The 18,870-nt window shown below is 39.9% G+C and overlaps 1 protein-coding gene across 3 annotated transcripts in view; it reads right to left on the bottom strand.

Moving 5' to 3' along the window:
- The window catches only part of CUEDC1 (CUE domain containing 1), a 1,479,154-nt gene that overhangs the window by 523,357 nt on the left and 936,927 nt on the right, over window positions 1-18,870 (bottom strand). For all 3 annotated transcript variants that reach the window (XM_044054589.1, XM_044054587.1, XM_044054588.1), the window contains one exon: window positions 3,598-4,181. In XM_044054589.1, coding sequence (XP_043910524.1) covers window positions 3,598-3,894 — 297 coding nt within the window. In that variant the 5' untranslated portion in view covers window positions 3,895-4,181. The remainder of the gene's footprint in view (window positions 1-3,597; window positions 4,182-18,870) is intronic.

Below are 18,870 nucleotides of genomic sequence, written 5' to 3'. Positions count from 1 at the left end.
CAACTTGGGCGTGGTCTTCAGCATCACTGTACTTATGTAAACATTTGATGCGTTTCTAAGGGTTGGTCACTGTACATGATAAACCCAATTTGAAAATGCTTGATGGCTTCTTACACTTATTGTAATTAAGTGGACCAACCAATAAAAAAAATTAAAAAAATAAATTCCACTAAATATACAAAAAAAAAAACCTGTTAAATGATTAAAAAAAATACAACTGTACAGAAATGTTTAAAATAGAATTGATTTGTTGTTAATGGAAGTGTTTAATTAAAGCTTACTCCCTAATTATGCTTTGAACTTTATTAAATACCTTTTGTTTCCAATTACTTCAGGTATACCAAAGATTCACAAATTAAAAACAAATCCCCATTTAGACAATGCTACAGGTAGGGGTACCAAGACCGAGCCCCTGATTGTACTCGAGGAGTATTATTTAAAACTGTTCCTTGGGTATTGAAAGGTATGTTTGATTAAAACATTTGAGTGTTTTTTGAAACTGCACTTCTTACACTGGATGTGATGTCATTTACAACAATCCATAATGATGGTGTACAAATAATGAAACAGTTTTTCACTAAAATTAATGTTGATCTTGATTTATATATGATAAACACTTTGTTAGAAGTTAATCTGTAACTATTACTGTGTCTGAAAAGGGTGTATACTAGCAAGTAAGTGAGACAGACATAGCTGTAATAATGACATCAACTTATGCCAAGTTCGTTGAGGTTTCCTAGGACACACTGTTTCACAATCCCCTTAGTTATTCAAATGTGTCTTGTACTATGGTCATTTTATTCTCAACTTGTTCTGTCTATAGATTTTTACCTTGAAAGACATGAATTTGTTCTTTGAACACAATAATTATTACTCTTTTTTTCAAACGGATAAAAAATTCATTACGGTGAAATTGTTTACATGGTACAGTATACAAAACTTTGGCAATAAAACAATTTTTGCTAAAGATTTACAGGAAAGAAATGAAAGGAAACAAATATCTGGATTATGCTAGCATGCATCCAACATATACAAAGAAGAGAAATGTGAAAAGTCAGTTTATTAAGGCCTCTAGACTAACTGAAAACAGACGTTATGGACAGATCAGAAGACATAAATGTGGTCTGGGAACAAACTAATTTATCCAGAGCCATTTTAAGTAGCCAGGTTGCTAGGGGAATGGTACAAAAGGGGAGTTTTTAAAACATTTGGGGAGAGATGTTGAGGTTTACATGGGAAGAGGAAGGAGTTTGGTAGAATAGTGGGCAAGAAAGGGTTAAGGTTGGATGGATGAGTGATGGGGAGGATGTAAGGTAAGTGTACGGATGGGTTAAGGTACTTTTATGTGAAAGTGGCAGAGATGTCAGTCAAGATTTAGGCATAAACTTGCTACCCCGCCCTCCCTACCTCTTTTTATTGCATAGAAGATTTTAGTTAATTTTGTATGTGGATTGGTTGTCTGGCTGGCAAAGAAGAGGGGCAGGCTTATCCCTCTTCTGTCCCTCATCTGGTGTTGGGTGTTGGACTTGGCAAGGTGGCTGGTTGGGTATGAAAGTGAGCGGTGGTACCCTGCTTCTGATATAGTAAGAGAAAGGGAGCGGTTGAGGTAATGCTGCTCATTTTGTGGCAGGGTGAGCGGGATACGCAGCCCTGTTAAACTATTACATGGACATATGCTAATGTTGTGATTAATAAATGTTATGCGAGATCAACTGATTTTGTGATTGAGTGTTGTTCAATAAAAGATAGTCATGTGCCATTTTGTTGTGGTATGTTTTATCTGAAGGGGATCAACACTTTTTTCTTGAAAGGAATAAGAAAAGGAATCTAAGCCCCAATTACATGAGCAGGTGTCAGTTCAGTTAACATAAAAAAGAAACCGTCTCAAATTCCTCTTACTGTTAATTTTACATACAGTTCACAGGCTATGTAAGCCACTGCAAAGAAACAATGTAATTATTAAAGAGCAGGTAAGACACCATTTTTGCTAACAAAAGAAATACTTTGAAAAACATGTCAGAAACAGTCAAAACAAAAAGAGATGTCAAATTCACCTAAAAGGACAGACAAACATTTCCTTGTTCTGTTTGCATACAATGTAAACTTACAATCTCCATCTCTGTATAATACATTTATGTACTGATAGGATTCTTGAGGCTGAAGAAAGATAAAAGTATGATGCACAGAGTGTCTCCATAGTTGTTTTTGGACTGGGAAAACATTTGGGTCCCCTTAAAGAAATGCTTACTAAGCAAGCACATCAGACACTAAGAACAAAAATACTTCTACAGCGGACCATTCAAACATAAAAACAATGAAAAGTTTAAAATTTTCATTTTGCTTTCAGAACAAATTAAAGGAGACATTACAAGTGGAGGCAAAAATTTACTACTAGAGAAACATGAATTTATTTGGCAAGAGAGATGCATTGCCCTTGCGTCTCCAGGGTTAAATGGAATAGATAATTTAAGCTGTTTCATAGGTTCATAGGTAGGTACTAGGCTATTAGCCCTAGGGCCTATATAAGCCTAGCCAAAAAGGTAAAGTTTCAATATAACTAGGCCACTGCCGCAATGACATTTATACAGTTTTACAAAAAGAATTATAGTCTTTTTACTGCACTAAAAGACTATCTTGAGAGCTGGATATTAATGCTGACCAAGGAAAATTAGAAGTCGTGTCATCAATTTCTAATTATCTAAATGTTAATTAAACAAGAGTGCATGTTACCTGTAGAAGTTCTTAAGTTTTTTAGTTAATTACTACCATTTCATATAAAACTGGGGTGACTGAAACTCACTCAGACAAGTTCCTCCTCTGATATATAAATTTGCATTTTAGCTTCACAAAGGCACTATGCTAACATCTGCCACTTCAACACTCTGAAAATTAGCATGAGGATTAAGGCAAATGCATGAGCTGGTGATGAGATGCGTCGTGTGGTACAGGGTATGAATTCCCTCAGCATTCACTTGTCTATTGTGTTGACCTTGAACAAGTCACTTAACTAGACAGTACATTGGGGCAATGAGGAATTGGGCTAGGCTATACAATGGTCTCCTGGACTGCATGACTACTAACAACCTGTGAGCCTATGAATGTACTACTTTGCGAATACAACCTCCCAACCACTCAACCTGGACAATGAATGGCTGAAAGAACTCCGGATCCCTTGGCTTATTTTCTGTTGTGGAATAACCCGGTTTATACTGCTCTTTGCTGGCATTTCATCAAAAACATGACATTTAACATATTTCGATGCATTTGTGTTTTGAGTGTTTAGTGAACTTACTGGTTTGTTTAGCAGACAGCCCAAGGAGAAGTGGGCCAATAACACATCAAATTCAAAATCACTTCATGATTTTATAAAATTAGTACAGTTAGGATGAGGGAGAAACTTTTTTTTTTTTTCCATTTGCTCAGGGGCATTTCCTGTAAGCCACAGTGGGCTCATCTCAGCTCCTTTCCCTTTATCTCACGCCAGGTTAAATTATATGTGACTGAATTTAGCACATAATGTTCTGAGGTGAAAACTCTTCAATAATTAATTAACAGTTTAATAAGACACACAAATAGCAGCCAACAGACTAAAATTACCTCTTGTGGAATGCTGTCGTCAGAGTCCGAACTGTCATCATACCCATGATCAAAGTTCATCTGTAACAACTGGTCAATAGTAGCATCCACTGCACCATTGTTTGATCTCAAAACACATTCAATGACATCATAATCCATATTAGGAAACATAGTTTTGAAGTCTTTCATAGCTTGATTAAACTCTAGTCTCCGCACCTGCCGTGCTGGACGACTGTTGTTGAGTTCTTGTGATGAATTGTTTGAGGAACTATTCCTCGAGCTACCATTGCTACTGCTCCGTCGGAACAGGCTTGTCATATTTAATGATTTTCTAGCAAAAAATGTCCAGATTTGAAATCCCTGCTGAAAGTATAAAAATATTAAGAGCTGCCTTAAGGCTTTACTTCCAAGCAGCTAGGTATCCATTCTTTTAAAGTTCCACAGTGCATTCCAGCAATGGAAGGGCGTTCAGCAAATTTCCATGAAGCTGATATGAACCTCTGTGGTCACAAGCTTCTAGGAAAATAGAAGTTTGGTCAGAAAACTCTTGTCCAAGTTCTGCAAATCTCCGGATTCCTTATGCAGCCCAGAAATGCATATTTCACCTGAAAAAAAAAATAAAACAACCTTTAAAAATTTTAAATAAACTTGTTTTGTAAAAACCAGCATACCCTATGAGTTTGTTTAATCATCTACTTGCCTTTTGTACTGTCTATGATCACCCCTATGATTATAACGGGTCACCACTTCAGCAGCCCTTAAAATGTTGCAATAAAGGAGCAAGTCCACCATCTGATAATGACCACTTTTTGTCAGAGGTGGTGGATGGTACACAGAAGCCATACTGTCAAATGTTGTATTTTTTCAGAAATTACATTTCTTGACTCGGTAACATTTTTGACTCTCAGCCTGATTCAGTATTTCGCACCCAGCTTCAGAATCTTACTTTGTAGACAAGGCTACATCAATAGATACTTGGTAAAATTTATAAATATGGCTACTTATTGGCTTAGCTTTGTTTAGCTTTTGTTACCCAATTTAATTTGTATTTATTATCCAGACTCGTTTTAACCCTTTTCAACAAAAACCACGGCCACAAGGGCATGTATGTTGTATATTATGTATACAGTATCAGTGTGCTGAAAATAGATCTACTGAAACCATAACACTAAATTAAAAACGTTGAAAGCTGAAAGTTATGAGTTGGACGAAAGCGTTTAATAAACTGCAGTTTTTATCATCCAAGTGGCGTCATTTGGTGATATTTTGCTTGTAAAAGATGAAAATGTTGAACTCTCTGCAAGTGTAACTCAAAACAAACGTTAACATGGGTCCCGAAGGGGGGGCATATTGAAATCAAAATGCCTGTAAATAGTACAAATGTAGAAAACAGGACTTGCTCCCCTGCTGGACCCATGTTACCACTTGTTTTGAGTTACACTTACAAAAAGTTCAAATTTTCCACCTTTTGACATTTCAAGATTTTCCTTAACCCCTTTATTAAATTATTACTTAAGACATAGGCACACATTCAGTAAAAGAAAATAAAACAAACCATACTAACATTTGTCATATTCATGCATTGCGCATTATTTATACGTTCTCTTTCCTTTTTTAACAATTCACTGTAACATTACATAAATTCCTCAATTCTAGCCTTTCGATAAACCTTAAGTTGTCCTTCTGAACATTATTCTGAATGTACTGTTCCCACAAATCTCATTTGTTTCTACATAATTTGTTTCTTCCCTTTTCTTTTATCTTCTTTAAAATATTCAGTGCTTCGACTGCAGCTGGTTTAGATTTTGATTTCCATTTTCTAGTAATTCCTTTTTTTGGCAGCTAATGGCATAACACTTAGTAAGGTCTTAGTATGTATAGGCAATTCAGATTCTGTGTCCCAGCTCAAAATAACTTTCTTAGTTATAGCCATTTGCTGTACTTAACATTTCTGACAAAATACTCTGTATGGAATTTTCAAAATGTACCAACTTCTTCAACTCCATAAAACATGTTCCGAATTACCTCTCTCTCCCTCTCCCGTCGATCACACCTCCAGCATTTGCCATCAACCTGAGGAACAATTCTCTGGCATCTACTCAGATATAAAAATACCTATGCAGACTCCTGCAAGCAAAAATCCTAAACCTTCCGGACTTTATCACATACTTAAGCGTGATTCAGATGTTATCCCATTGTTCATTGGTATTTTCAAGTCTCACTTCCCAACATTTTTTAACCTCCTCTGATATATTCTTACAGTTATCATGCAATACACTACACACCCTACTAATTATCCCCTTTTTAACATAAGCTCCTGTTACACATTCAAATAAAACTCTATCAGAGCTGTTCGTTCACTTAGCACTCCTCTATCACTTTCTCTTTTCCCATACTTTGATATCAATCACTGACAGGGAAGCTAGTTTCTAACCTGCAATCCAAACGTCTGGTTGGCTTCACCAGACTATTACCTTTCTCGCTTTATCTAGTTATTTGCTGCCAATACACTGGTTCCCTTGCCAATCACCAGACTATTACCTTTCTCGCTTTATCTAGATATTTGCTGCCGATACACTGGTTCCCTTGCCAATCACCAGACTATTACCTTTCTCGCTTTATCTAGTTATTTGCTGCCGATACACTGGTTCCCTTGCCAATTGTCTCCTGTAACTTCCATCTCCCACTTGCCTATTTTCTTGCAGTAATTGGCAAAAATCTCCTTTCTCCATTCTCATGTTGGCTTAGTTCCTAAAACAGTTTCTGTAACTTTATGAATATAAAATCCTGTATGGCTGTCATTATTCTCTTTAAGGACCAACATCCACAATTCTACTCTCTCGTTATTTCTTGAACTGCCATCTGTTTCATCATCATTCCTTTCTAATTTGACGTATCACCTTCTGCATGTGTTATGCACATGAGCCTTAACTGAGAAGAACGAAGTTTTCAATTCAAATCAAATAAACCTAAACCAGCTGGTTCTACGCACATGATCAGCTTATCCCATTTAACTCTTGCTCTCTTCCAGTCCCAAATAAATTCTTTTTAACACTTGTGCTTTTCCTCTCCCAAATCAATTCCTTTAACTCTTTATTAATTATCACCCAGACCTTCTCCTCTGGTTGTTAAAAATATTGCCTGACTTGTATAAACAACTAATGGGACTAAAAATATTTTCATTGTGTTTACCTCTCCATATCCATAGTCAAGAGCTTCCTATTGCTCAATTATATTGTCTGTTGTTTATTCTTTTCCCAAGTTTCCTTAGCTGCCACAACAATAATTTTTAAACAAGAAATACATGTACTAAATTATCATGTATGACATAGGTCATGTTACATTTATATAAATGAAAATAAACCATAGAGACGCAATCTCCGTTGCAAACATTACACATTCCAAACCGTGCAGACACAACTGTAGCTGTAAGCATTATACATCACTTTTAACATATCCAGTCACTGTCAGTCATTACATAGCACATTCAAATCCTGCCTTCTTTTAAACCTGGTTCCTCCTTTGCATGTACTGATCCCACATTTCCCATTTTTTCCTATGTAATTTGCGCCTACCATTTTCTAAAGATCCCAGTTACAGTTGATTTAATTATGTTATTATCTTCACTACTTCTAGTAAAGTTGGTTTAGACTTTGATTTCCATTTTCTAGTAACTGCTTTATTGGCAGCCATCATAATTACACTCAGCAAGGCCTTGCTATGGCTAGGCAATTCTGATTCTGTTTCATAGCTCAAAAAATAATTTCCCAGTTACTCCACTTTGCTCACCCAGCATCTCCAACAAAGCATTCTACAGGGGAATTTTTAAAGTTTGCCAACTTATTATACTCCCAGAAAATATGTTCCCAGCTATCTCTTTCCACCCCATTATACCAACACCATTTGCTGTCTACCTGAGGAAAAATGATTTAAAGTCTGCCTGGGGTATAAAATACCTATGTAAACACTTACAAAGATCCTAAATCTTCTAGATTCTTTTACATATTTGGGAGACATACATATACCCCCTATTGTTCCTTTGTGAACTGCTTATCTAATCTCTCTTCCCGGTCCTTCCTAACCTCCTCCAATTGATTCTTATAGTTATTATGCGATATTTAACATGCTCTACTAATTACTCCTTTCTTAAAGACAACTTCTGTTCTAGAGTCTACTAAAAACTCTACCAGTGCTGGTCTTTCACTTAGGACCCCCCCCTCCCCCATTGCTTTCTCTTTGCCTATAGTCTGATATCAATCCTTGATAAGGAAGGCAATCCCTAGCCTGCAGTCCAAATAAATTCCTGGCATCTTGCCATTCTATTACATTTCTCTCTCCAGTTACTTGCTCCCAATACTTTGGTTCCTTTGCCAGTTTTCTCCAATATATTCCCACCCCTCTCTTGCCTATTGTCTGTATCGATAATTGCAGTCATCCCTATCAGCAGAATCTCATTTCTCCATTCCCGTCTTGGCTTAGTTCTTCAAAGACCTTCTGCTACTTTATGAATATAATAATCTGTATGATTATTGTTGTTCTCCTTAAAGGTCTGCATTCAAAATCCCAGTCTCTTCCTGTTAATTCAGCTTCCTCCTGTTTAATCATTATCTCTTTCCACTTTGAGTTATAGTTTTCTGCTTGTGCTATGTATAGGAGCCTTAATTCTGTTGCTTTAAAATACCCCTTCAACTCGGATAATCCTAATCTGCCCTGTTCTATTGGAAGAATAAACTTATCCAACCTGATTCTTGCCAACTTTCCCTCCCAGATAAAATCCTTCAGTTCTTTATTAATTACCATCCACAACTTCTCCTCCAGTTAATAAAAATATGCTTGGCCAGCACATAAGACTAAAGGGACTAAAAACATTATAACTGTTTGTATCTTACTATCAATATCTATATAACAGAGCTTCCATTTTCTTAGTTTTTTGTATTATCTTTTGTTTAGACTCTTCCCACATATCCTTAGCTGCCACACTGGTATCATTTTTAACCCACATTCCTAAATACTTCATTTTATCATGTCCCCATAAATATGGGTATTGCTGAACCAATTCGTATGTGGGTACAAATGTACCGCTATTGCTTTTGTTTTAGCTTCATTAATGTTTTATCCTGAAAAGGTCTGAAACTGTATCAGCATGTTCCACACCACTGTAATGTCCCTTTCTGGTTTTATCTGGTATCCATAAGAATCATTTTTAATCCTTACACCCAAATACTTTCTCTCATGACCCCATCATATGAATATTACTGAACCAATTCATTTGTTGGTACATAGTCTACTGCTGTAGCCTTTATTTTTACCTTCATGAATTTTATATCCCACAATGACTTGAAACAGTCTCAAAATATTCCTTAACACTGAAATGTCCTTTTTCTAGATTTATCAACTACAAAATAATACCACCTGCACATGAAACTAAGTTTTCCTTATTGCCATACCAGCTATATCCTTGAATTTGTGAAACCCTTATTTTCTTTGCCAATGGCTATAGACATAAGCAAATAAGAAAGAGAAAAGAGGACACCCTTGCCTGGTTTCTCTGTCCTAACACAGCATGTCAGAGAGGAACCCTCCAACCCTTCACATATCCTCCTAAGAAACCCTGTTATTCTATCAGGGAATGCAAAGGCTTTCACTGCCCTACTCAAAAAATGATAGAGGACTCTGTTGAATGCTTTCTTAGCACAAAGCACTACCAACAAACTGCAGTTGTGTACACTTACCATAAATGTAGATGTTCGAGTGTTCTCACTGCTGCAGTCATCACCTTTGGGTTATCCATGCTGTAGGTGCCCTCAGTCAGTCCGAATACCAGAGTCAAGGCTTTGTGCGTCGGCTGCTTTCACTTGCTGGGTGACGTCAGGTCGTTCTAGCTATAAAGAAGAGCAGGCAACACCATTACCTCAGTTTTTCTTGCCTTAACCAACCAAAGTCCAATTTTAATAATTGTTAGTAGTCCTGGGTTTAGAGATCCGCATAGGAATAAGTGTCTCTCTAAGGACAGCAAATATCAGGGGGAAGGAGGGAGGGAAAGCATGACTGCAGCAGTGAACTCACTCGAACATCTACATTTATGGTAGGTGTACACAACTGTAGTATGTTCTTTGTTTCTCACTGCTGCAGTCATCACCACTGGGAAGATTCCCAAAGCCGAGGAGAAGGGTGGAAGGTTGATAGAAACTTAATATTGGGAGAGCTTGCCCTGCGGAATTGCAGAGGCAAACCCAGCCCTAGCTTTTGAGAATAGATTCAGATGGTAATGCTTGGTGAAGGTGTGGACTGAAGTCCACGTGGCAGCTTCCAGGATGTCCTTGGTGGATACCCCCTCTAAGGAATGCTGTGGAAGTAGAGGTTATCCTAGTGGAATCGGTTCTGATGGTCCTAGGGGGTAGTTTTCTATGCAAGGAATAACAAAATTGGATGCAGATTGCTATCCATTTGGAAATGGTCTGTTTGGATATAGCTTTTCTCTGTGCCCCTGTTTTAAAGCTGACCAAGAGCTGGTCAGATTTCTTGAATGTCTTTGTCCAATCCAGATAATATCCGAGTTGCCTGGGCACATCCAAAGAATGCAGTACCCTTTCCCCCTTGTTCTGAGGGTTAGGGAAGAAGGTGGATGGCCTGGTTGAGGGTAACATCCGAAACCACCTTTGGGATGAAGGAGGGGTTGGTTCTCAGGGAGACCCTGTCTGTATGGAAGATGATAAATGGCTCAATGACCATTAAAGCTTGAAGCTCTGACACTCTCCTGGCTGAAGTGATAGCCAGGAGAAAGGCAGTATTCCAAGAGAGGTACTTCTGAGGATGCTGTAGGCTCGAAGGGGGGCAGAGTAAGCTTTTTTAAAACATAGTTCAGATCCCAGGCTGGGGTGGGCTGTCTTCTGGGAGGCCTGATATTAGAGGCTCCTCTAAGGAATTGTTTGATAAGAGGGTGGGAGAACAATGGCTGTTCTGTATCAAGGTGTGCTGGGATGGCAGAGGCATTGATCTTTATGGAGGAGAAGGAGAGACCCTTATTAAGAAGCTTAGCCAGATAATCTAGAATAAGAGGAATGGAGGGCAGATGAATGTCTGCCCCTTTGGACTGGCTCCAGGAGCAGAGTCTCTTCCATTTTCATATGTTCATAGTTCACAGGTTGGTACTAGGCTATTGGCCCTAGGGCCTATACAAGCCTAGCCATAACAATTCCCTGGCTATTTCTTCCCACAGTATTTACTTCCCTGGACCCCTGTCTAGCAGGGCAACTGACGTGATCCCGGGGTGAATTTCCCCTCTCCCATCCAATCATCAAGGTTCCTTTTGAAGTGGGCCAAAAAGGCACTCTGCTTGACATGTATGGGCAGCCTATTCCAGAGTCTGGGGAGTCTCTGGGTCAGGAACCTATCCCTCCAGTATGTTTTGTTCATTGTGATGACAAGGTTTAGATCCCTGGAGCATGTGTCTCTGAGGGATTGGGATTTCTTTAAGTGTAGCATGTCCAACAGCTCTGGGTTTGACATGGCCCTGTATGTTAAGCAGAGATCGCCTCTGAGTAGACAATATGCGACAGAGTATAGGTGGAGTTATTTAGATGGTCAGCATAGGGCATCTGCTTTAGGTCTGTGATTCATTTAGTGAGGTATTTAGGTATTTTCCAGCATATGATTTTCTGGTGCTGGGCCTTCTGGCTTCTGTGATGATGTCAAGGACTTGCTTGGTTAGCACAGATTCCTTGTTGGTTATGGTAGAATAAGCCATGCTGCGAGCTTGAGTGTCTGAAGGTCTGGGTGCAGCATTGCCCCCCCCCCCCCCCCCAGGATGACAGGTGAGGTATCACAGGTATTTGCCAGGGGGGCTGGAGAGAGAGGCTGTGCAGCAGTGGGTACCAATGCTGTCTGGGCCAATCTGGGGCAATAAGTGTTGCTTTTGGTTTTTCCTCCCTTATCATGATTAATACTTTTGTAATGAGAGGAAGAGGTGGGAATGCATACACAAAGAGTATTCCAAGGAAAGGTCAAGGCATCAAACTTCCAGGCCAAGTGATGGTACTCCCTGGTGCAGAATTTCTGTACTTGGTGATTTAAATGAGAGGCAAAGAGGTCCACCTGGGGGTCCCCCACGTGTGGGCTGCTGTTGTTCGTCTTTCAGCTTTTCCTGGTAAGGGGTCGCCACAGCGGAACTCCGGTCCGCTAATGATTGGCAGTAGATTTTTACAAAACGCCGAGGTGCCAGCTCGATGCCCAACCTTCAACGAAGGCACGCCCATTTATGCACTCATGTCTTTCAAACGCTACCCAACTGCGGGGAGGACATGCAGACGCCACACAGAAGGCACTCCTAAATCCAGCCGAGAATTGAATGGGAGAACCTCTTGCTGTGAGGTAACAATGCTACCGCAGTACCACAGTGGCGTGTGGGTAATTTGCAGAAAAATGTCTCTGTGGATTTGCCATTCATGTGGGTCCAGCAGGTTTCTGCTTAAGTGGTCTGCCAGGGTGTTGTTGATGCCTGGTAGGTATTGGGCTATAAGATGTAGTCCCATGGATGAGGCTGCTAGCCACAGGTTCATGGCTAGTCTGCACAGGGGGTAAGATTGAGTCTCTCCCTGTTTGTTGATGTACCACTCGACTGTGATGTCTGTTTTTATGAGAACCACTCCTGGTTTGAGGTATGGTTAGAAGGATGCCAGAGAGTTTTGCACTGCTATAATTTCCTTTTGGGTGATGTGCAAGGGTAGTATTTGAGCATCCCAGAGTCCTTGGGCATATCTGCCTTCTAGGTGGGGGCCCCAGGCTATGTCCGAAGCATCTGTAGTTATGGTCTGGTCTGATGGACGGAGGGTGAATGGAAGTCCCATGTTCAGAGCACAGGTCTGGGCCCAGCAGAGGAACTCTGATCTTATGCAAGGGGTCACAGGCCGGGAGGTGTCCAGAGGTTCAGTGTGTTGACACCATACATTCTTTAGGTACCACTGAATTTTCCTCATGTGCAGTCTGGCCAGAGGTACCAGGAGGATGCATGAGGCCATGTACCCTAGAGCTTGCAGGAATTTCATGGCAGAAAGCTGGGTTTGGGAGGCCAGAGTAGTGAAGTATTTTGGTAGGAAACTTTGTTTTTCTTGGGACAGAAAGGCCATTTGCTGTTCCGTGTCCAGTAAGGCTCCCAGAAAGATGATTTGTCTGGTAGGTGTCTGTTTTGATTACTTTTCATTGATAGTGAACCCCACAGAGGTGGGTAGGGATTTTACAAATGTGAGGTGCTGCAGGAACAGTTGCTTGCATTCTGCCTGGATGAGACAGTCGTCCAGGTAAGGGTAAATCTGTACATTGTTTTGCCTGCAAAAGGCAATGGCAGGAGCTACACATTTGGTGAATACCATGGGAGCAGTAGATAAGCCAAATGGCAAAGCAGAGAATTGAAAGTGTAATGATCTTGTTCTGAAGCACAGGAATTTTCTGCATGATTCCCTTATTGGGATGTGCAGGTAAGCATCCTTTAGGTCTAAGGTGACCATCCCAAGCTTTGCTTGGCAGCATTGGTAGAAGCTGTTTTAAGGTAAGCATTTTGAATTTTGGGACTACCAGGAAAGCATTGAGAAAGGATAGGTCCAGGATGGGAGGCAAAGTTCCCTCTTTCCTGGGAACAAGGAATAGTCTGGAATAGAATCCTTTTGCAACTTGTTCTGCAGGCACAGGTTCTACTGCCCCTAGGACTATTAGGTTTTGCACTTGTTTTAGTACTTCTGCTCACTGGTTTGGAGGTAGGTCTGGGTACCCTCTTAGATGTGGTGGTTTTCGGAAACTGAATTTGTACCCCTGAGCAATAATTCTTAAGACCCAGTGATCTTTTGTGATACATTCCAATTTTCTCTGCAAAGAGGTAGCCTTCCTCCTAGATTTTGGTGTGGTGGAGGCAGGCAGAGATGGGAAGGTAGTCATTGAGTGTTTTTAGCATACAGAGTTGTTTTTGAACTCCTTGCTCTAGTGTTGGGGGGCCCTGAGTTTGAGCCCTGGTGGGTCTGTCCCTATGGGTTTTGCCTTGTGCCTGCCTGTTTGGTCCAGGAAAGGACCAGTGTTTAGAGGGAAAATTTCTACTTGAACCTAGGAGGTTGTACTTGAAGGAAATCTTTAACAGTCTGCATCGATTTTGCTTTGTCTTTCATCTTTTTAAGTACCTCTTCAGTTTTCTGTCCGAACAAGCGGTCTTTGTCAAAAGGTAAATCCATGATTTTAGCTTTGACATGAACAGGGAGAGGTTGTTCTTTCAACCATGCATGTCTTCTGATAACAGATCCTGTCACTGCTGCCCTGCTAGAAACTTCTAGGGCATCAAATCCACAGAGCAAGGAGTGCTTTGCCACCTGAGATGAAGAGTGCAGTAATTCTGCTATCTCTATTATTGGCAAGATCTAGTAAGGCAGAAATTTTCTGTTTCAAAAGTTCCAGTGTGGTGTTGATATTTTAACATATGGAACTAACAGTTGAGAGCTCTTATAGTTAAAGTTGCAGAGGTATATACCTTTTTACACCATCTGTCTAGGGCCCTGGATTCTTTGTCTGAGGGAGTAGGATTCTTTGCAAAGGAAGCCTTAACTCCCTTAGGTCTCCGAGTAATTACCTCTGGATCTGCTACAGGATTTCTGTAGAGGAATTTGTGAGTCAGGTATCCTGTAGTACCCGTCAGGTTTTCTAGGGGCAGGTGGAAGGGTATCAGGGGTAAGGCTGGATTCTTGGTAAATATCATCTACCACCTCCAAGATGGGTGAGATGGCCAAAGGCCTATGCTGGGGTAGGTCCATAAACTCTCTTGCTCTTTTCTTGGATAGAGGGAAATCCATTGATTCCCACTGAAAGTCTTCCCTGAGGGTGTGGAGGTTTACCCCAAAGAAAAAGTCTTCTGGAGGTGATGCAGAAGAAATAGATTCTTCTGCATCGGAGTCTTCATAGGCAGAAGAGGATTATCCTCTTCAAAAACAGAGGAGTCAGATCCCTCTGAGTCTAAATCCAAATGGATGTCTGGAGAAGGTTTCCTTATCCTTTTGGCTGGAGTGGCCTGACTACCCCGGATGAAAGCGATGAGATCCTCCACCATTTTAAGCATTCTAGTTTGAGGAGGGGGAGAAGTAGTGGAATGGAGACTTTTTGCTGTATTCTTTGGTGTGGGTCTAAGTCTGGCCTGAAGGGTATCCCTCGGTGTGTTAGAAGCGAGGGCGAAGGCCTTGAAGTGAAATCCGAAGTGTGAGCGGTATCCTCAGAAGCCAGTGCCTTAGCAGCTCCGGACCCAACCGAAGGCAAGACAGCCAAAGGCTCGTTAGATGATGCAGGCATCTGCGACATACAGGACTCTGAAAGGGTCTCAGTAGAGGCCTGCAAAGTAATCGAATCGGGCATCAGGGGCTGCGAAAGCACCTCACTGAATTTCGAAGAACTGACGACCCATTTAGCAGTGGTGTCATCAGAAGGCTTGGCCTTATATGGTATGTACCTATCCTTATCTTTACGTTTTTTCATAAGATTTGCAGTTTGCTAACTGACGGTTGCCATATTGGTAATCAGAGACGGAAAATGAAAATAACTGGCTACAAACAGAGCTCTACGAAGAATAGGTCTAGCATTAAAGAGGGCACAGAACCGACAGTGGGGACATCGTGATCTGGGCCTAAGCAAATGATGCATTAAAAATGGAAGCCTCATGGTGGTATTTGCTTTCCACAGCCGAGACAGTTATTGACTTTTTCTGACATCGGTTAGTGCAAGAAAAAGGAAGGATCCCCAACGGGGTACTTTGCTTTAGATGTTTTCAGCTGAAGTTTGAAATCTGTAAACAGCCGACCGGCACTGTTGCGAACTGCTTCTGCTACGGGCTCCACGACAAGAAAGATTGAGGTAATGGCATCGCCTGCTCTCCTTTACAGCTCAGACAACCTGACATCACCCAACAAGCTACAGCAGCCAATGCACAAAACCTTGACTCTGGTATTCGGACCGACTGAGGGCTACCACAGTATAGATAACCCAAAGGTGATGATTACAGCAGTGAGAAACAACGAACATCAGCAGTATTTTATTACATTCTGCTTCTCTCTGGATCATCATTGTTCTACTAATGTTCTCAAATGTTTGTCAACCCTCTACAGGATCACACTGATCCATACCTATCAACTTTGGCAATACCTTTGGCATCGTCTTAGCTACTACAGACAAACACTTTACAATCATGGTTTAAACTTGAAATAAGTCTATACAATGCTGGGTCTGAAGGGTCTTTGGGTAAAACAGCCACCACGATTTCTTCCCCCAAAATGCAGGTGCTTCCCCATTCTTAAAATAGTTATTAAACAAAATGTTCTAGATCATTATCACTTTTTCCCTCCTAACTTACCAACTGCCATATGATATCATCTGTTCCTAGAGTCCTCCCCTTGTTGTTTATATATCTCCATTTTTCTCATCTCTTCCTATCTTAGACATTGAGCCTTGCCTTTTTCCAAACTTAACACAAGTCTTCCATAAATCTTTTAATGTATGTCTTTTCTTGGTTTCCACATACTTCAGCTTTACACAAAGTTTCATAAAATGTCCAAAATATCTCTAATACCTCTATATATAGGCTTTCTGATCTTCTTGTCCTAGGCTACCAAAGTCAGATGACTGCCATTACCACTTTCTGTTGCCCAAGTCATTGTGCTAAATGTTTTTGTGCTCGAGTTATCGAAAACTTGTTGCTCAACAGCAAACTTTCTAAACTCATGCATACTACTGCAATACTCAATTTTCCCTTTAGCACTCTGCAACTGCTCCTCTTCTTGCTCTGTCAAATTCTCCTTATTCTGTAAATGTGTTAACCTTTGTCAGCCCCTCTAAATAATTCCTATTACTTTTTTCCTATATCTTTTTTCTTCAGAAATCTACCATCTTTTGTTATATTTTCCCTTCTACATCCCTGATACATCTTCACTATTGCAAATGAAGTTCCCCGATATTCCCTGCTGAAAGCCGATTATTTCTCCAGATTTTTGTAGGATCCACAACAGCAGTTTTTGATGGAACATAAACACATACCAACATAATACTTCTACCTTGTCAGCAGCTCCTTACTACCACACATCTACCACTATTCTCTTTTTTCCTCTTCTGTCACTACTGGAGCTTCTCTAGTAATCAATATTGCTCACATTTTCCACTGCCCTGGGTGTTCTGATGAATGTTTATCCAGAAATCCTTTCTTTGTCAAATTCACATTCATTTCTATCCAAATGTGCCTCTTGCAACATTACTATTTGCAGCCTACATTTCTTAATATAAATCAATACTCTGCTTTTTTGTCTGTACATGTAGGGCCATTTACATTCCACGATAACATGGGCAGAGTAGCCATTAAGACAGAAAGCGAATACTCCCAACTAGAATACATGACAATTCTTTTGAATGTGTATTTCCAACTTTTGGCTTACATGCAAATGCTAATGTTTGTAAGACTAATATTTTAAACAGTTGCTTTTTCTCATATCCAACTGAACCTATGTCACATTTGTCATGACTTTTTGCTTCAGTGAAAACACTCAAACCAAAAAACTAAATACATTTAAGCAAGCCATCCCTTTTTAACTTAAAATAAACACACACAACTATGTATATTTTCAACAAATTAAGTTTACCCCCCAGCGATAGCTCAGTTGTACCAAATCAATGGTTGAATCCACTGGCACTCCCTTGTCAAATTTATGGCTATCATGCTTTAGTAAAGCACATTATACAGCCTGTGTTCCCACTTACACTGACTGAGTTTTTTTTTTTTTTTTTTTTGAGGGGGCTAACTTTAACATTAATCAGTATTATGGTTTCAGTATATCTATTTTAGCAGTGTCAGATACCAATATGTATACATATATGTAGACAGAGAAAGCAATAGTTAACAATGAGGAAGATACAAATAAAGCAGCAGAAGGACAAAGTTGTGCACACAGGTAAAATAATGACTCCCGCACAGAACACACATAGAAAAGTGTACTACAAAATTATGAAGCAAAAGGAATCTGAAAGCATATTGAACTTATTTGGGAAGAGTGAATATAATTCAGCAATTTCAAATTAAATAAAAGCTAAACATATTTCTAGAATCCACAATCCACATAAGGTATCTAGGTCCACAGCCAGTGGCAGTTCACATAACTAGCGTTTCAGATACAGTTTCCGAATACCAATATAGTAATAAATGGGAAAGAATAAAGGTAACAATCTGAAAAATAAGCAAAAATTCTTAACAGTTAAATGCTATTCATTATCAAAACAGGCTTTGGATTATGAACAGGGGCATAAACGACATTCAATATCTGACTACGTTTAGAAAATAAGTTTAGCTACTGCAAGCCAACATATCGAAAGCATGAATCAAAAAGGGTAGACACAGTGGCAGAGAAGTAAAATACAGGACTACTCTCCTACAATCTAATTCCAACAGAAGCAATAATAAAAATACATTTACAATTGCAAAAAGGAAAAAGGAACACATGCAGTTCCTTCTAAAACACAAATATTCTCTGAATGACATCAGTAAAATTTGGCTTTCGGCTTTCAGCTTCCATAAAACAATCTGTTAAAGCCTACGTGTGAATCTTCACTTCTGGAATAACAGGACAAGCTCTAAGCCAAGACACAGGTAAACCTGTAGACCACACCATGACTAACACCCTAACTTTTAAAAATCGAACCACACCTCCAGTCTTAAGACTAACCCAGTTATTACATTTCCTTGCAGCGATACCCAAACTTTGCTACATGTTTTCAGAATTCAGGAACATGTTCCACACACCATGCAGTATTTGCTTACCATTAATATTTAAAACAGATGTCTTTGGTCCAAATAACTGGAAAGCTCTTGCATTTCTTTCTGCCCACACTTTGTAAAAACGCAAAACAAGACAAATTCTACTAGTCCCTTTTTCAGGGCTGCAAGTCTATGCCATCACTGAAAATATCCTAATGCATGTGTAAGTGTTCCTACTTTTTAATGTACAAACATGTTCTCTATATGCAAGTCTGCTGATGGGAATTACTGAAAGGCTATTTGCAATGACATCAATATACATCACACTGCAGACTTAAAAACACTTAATTATTATCTGTGAACCAGGTAAGCAGACTACTCCATTGACTTGTTTCTGCCATATGCTGTGCCACAAGCAAAAAGGTGAATACTATGTATATCTATACACACACACAAACACACAGACTCATATACGTGCGCACGCACTCGCACACACAGTCATGTGTACGCGTTCACGCACACACTTATGCGCGCGCACA

This window comes from Protopterus annectens, chromosome 13.part0 (assembly GCF_019279795.1).
Source record: "Protopterus annectens isolate FY-2018-M chromosome 13.part0, PAN1.0, whole genome shotgun sequence".
Classification (NCBI taxonomy): domain Eukaryota; kingdom Metazoa; phylum Chordata; order Ceratodontiformes; family Protopteridae; genus Protopterus; species Protopterus annectens.
The sequence above is the reverse complement of the archived record's forward strand: the minus strand, read 5'-3'. Positions and strand labels throughout refer to the sequence as shown.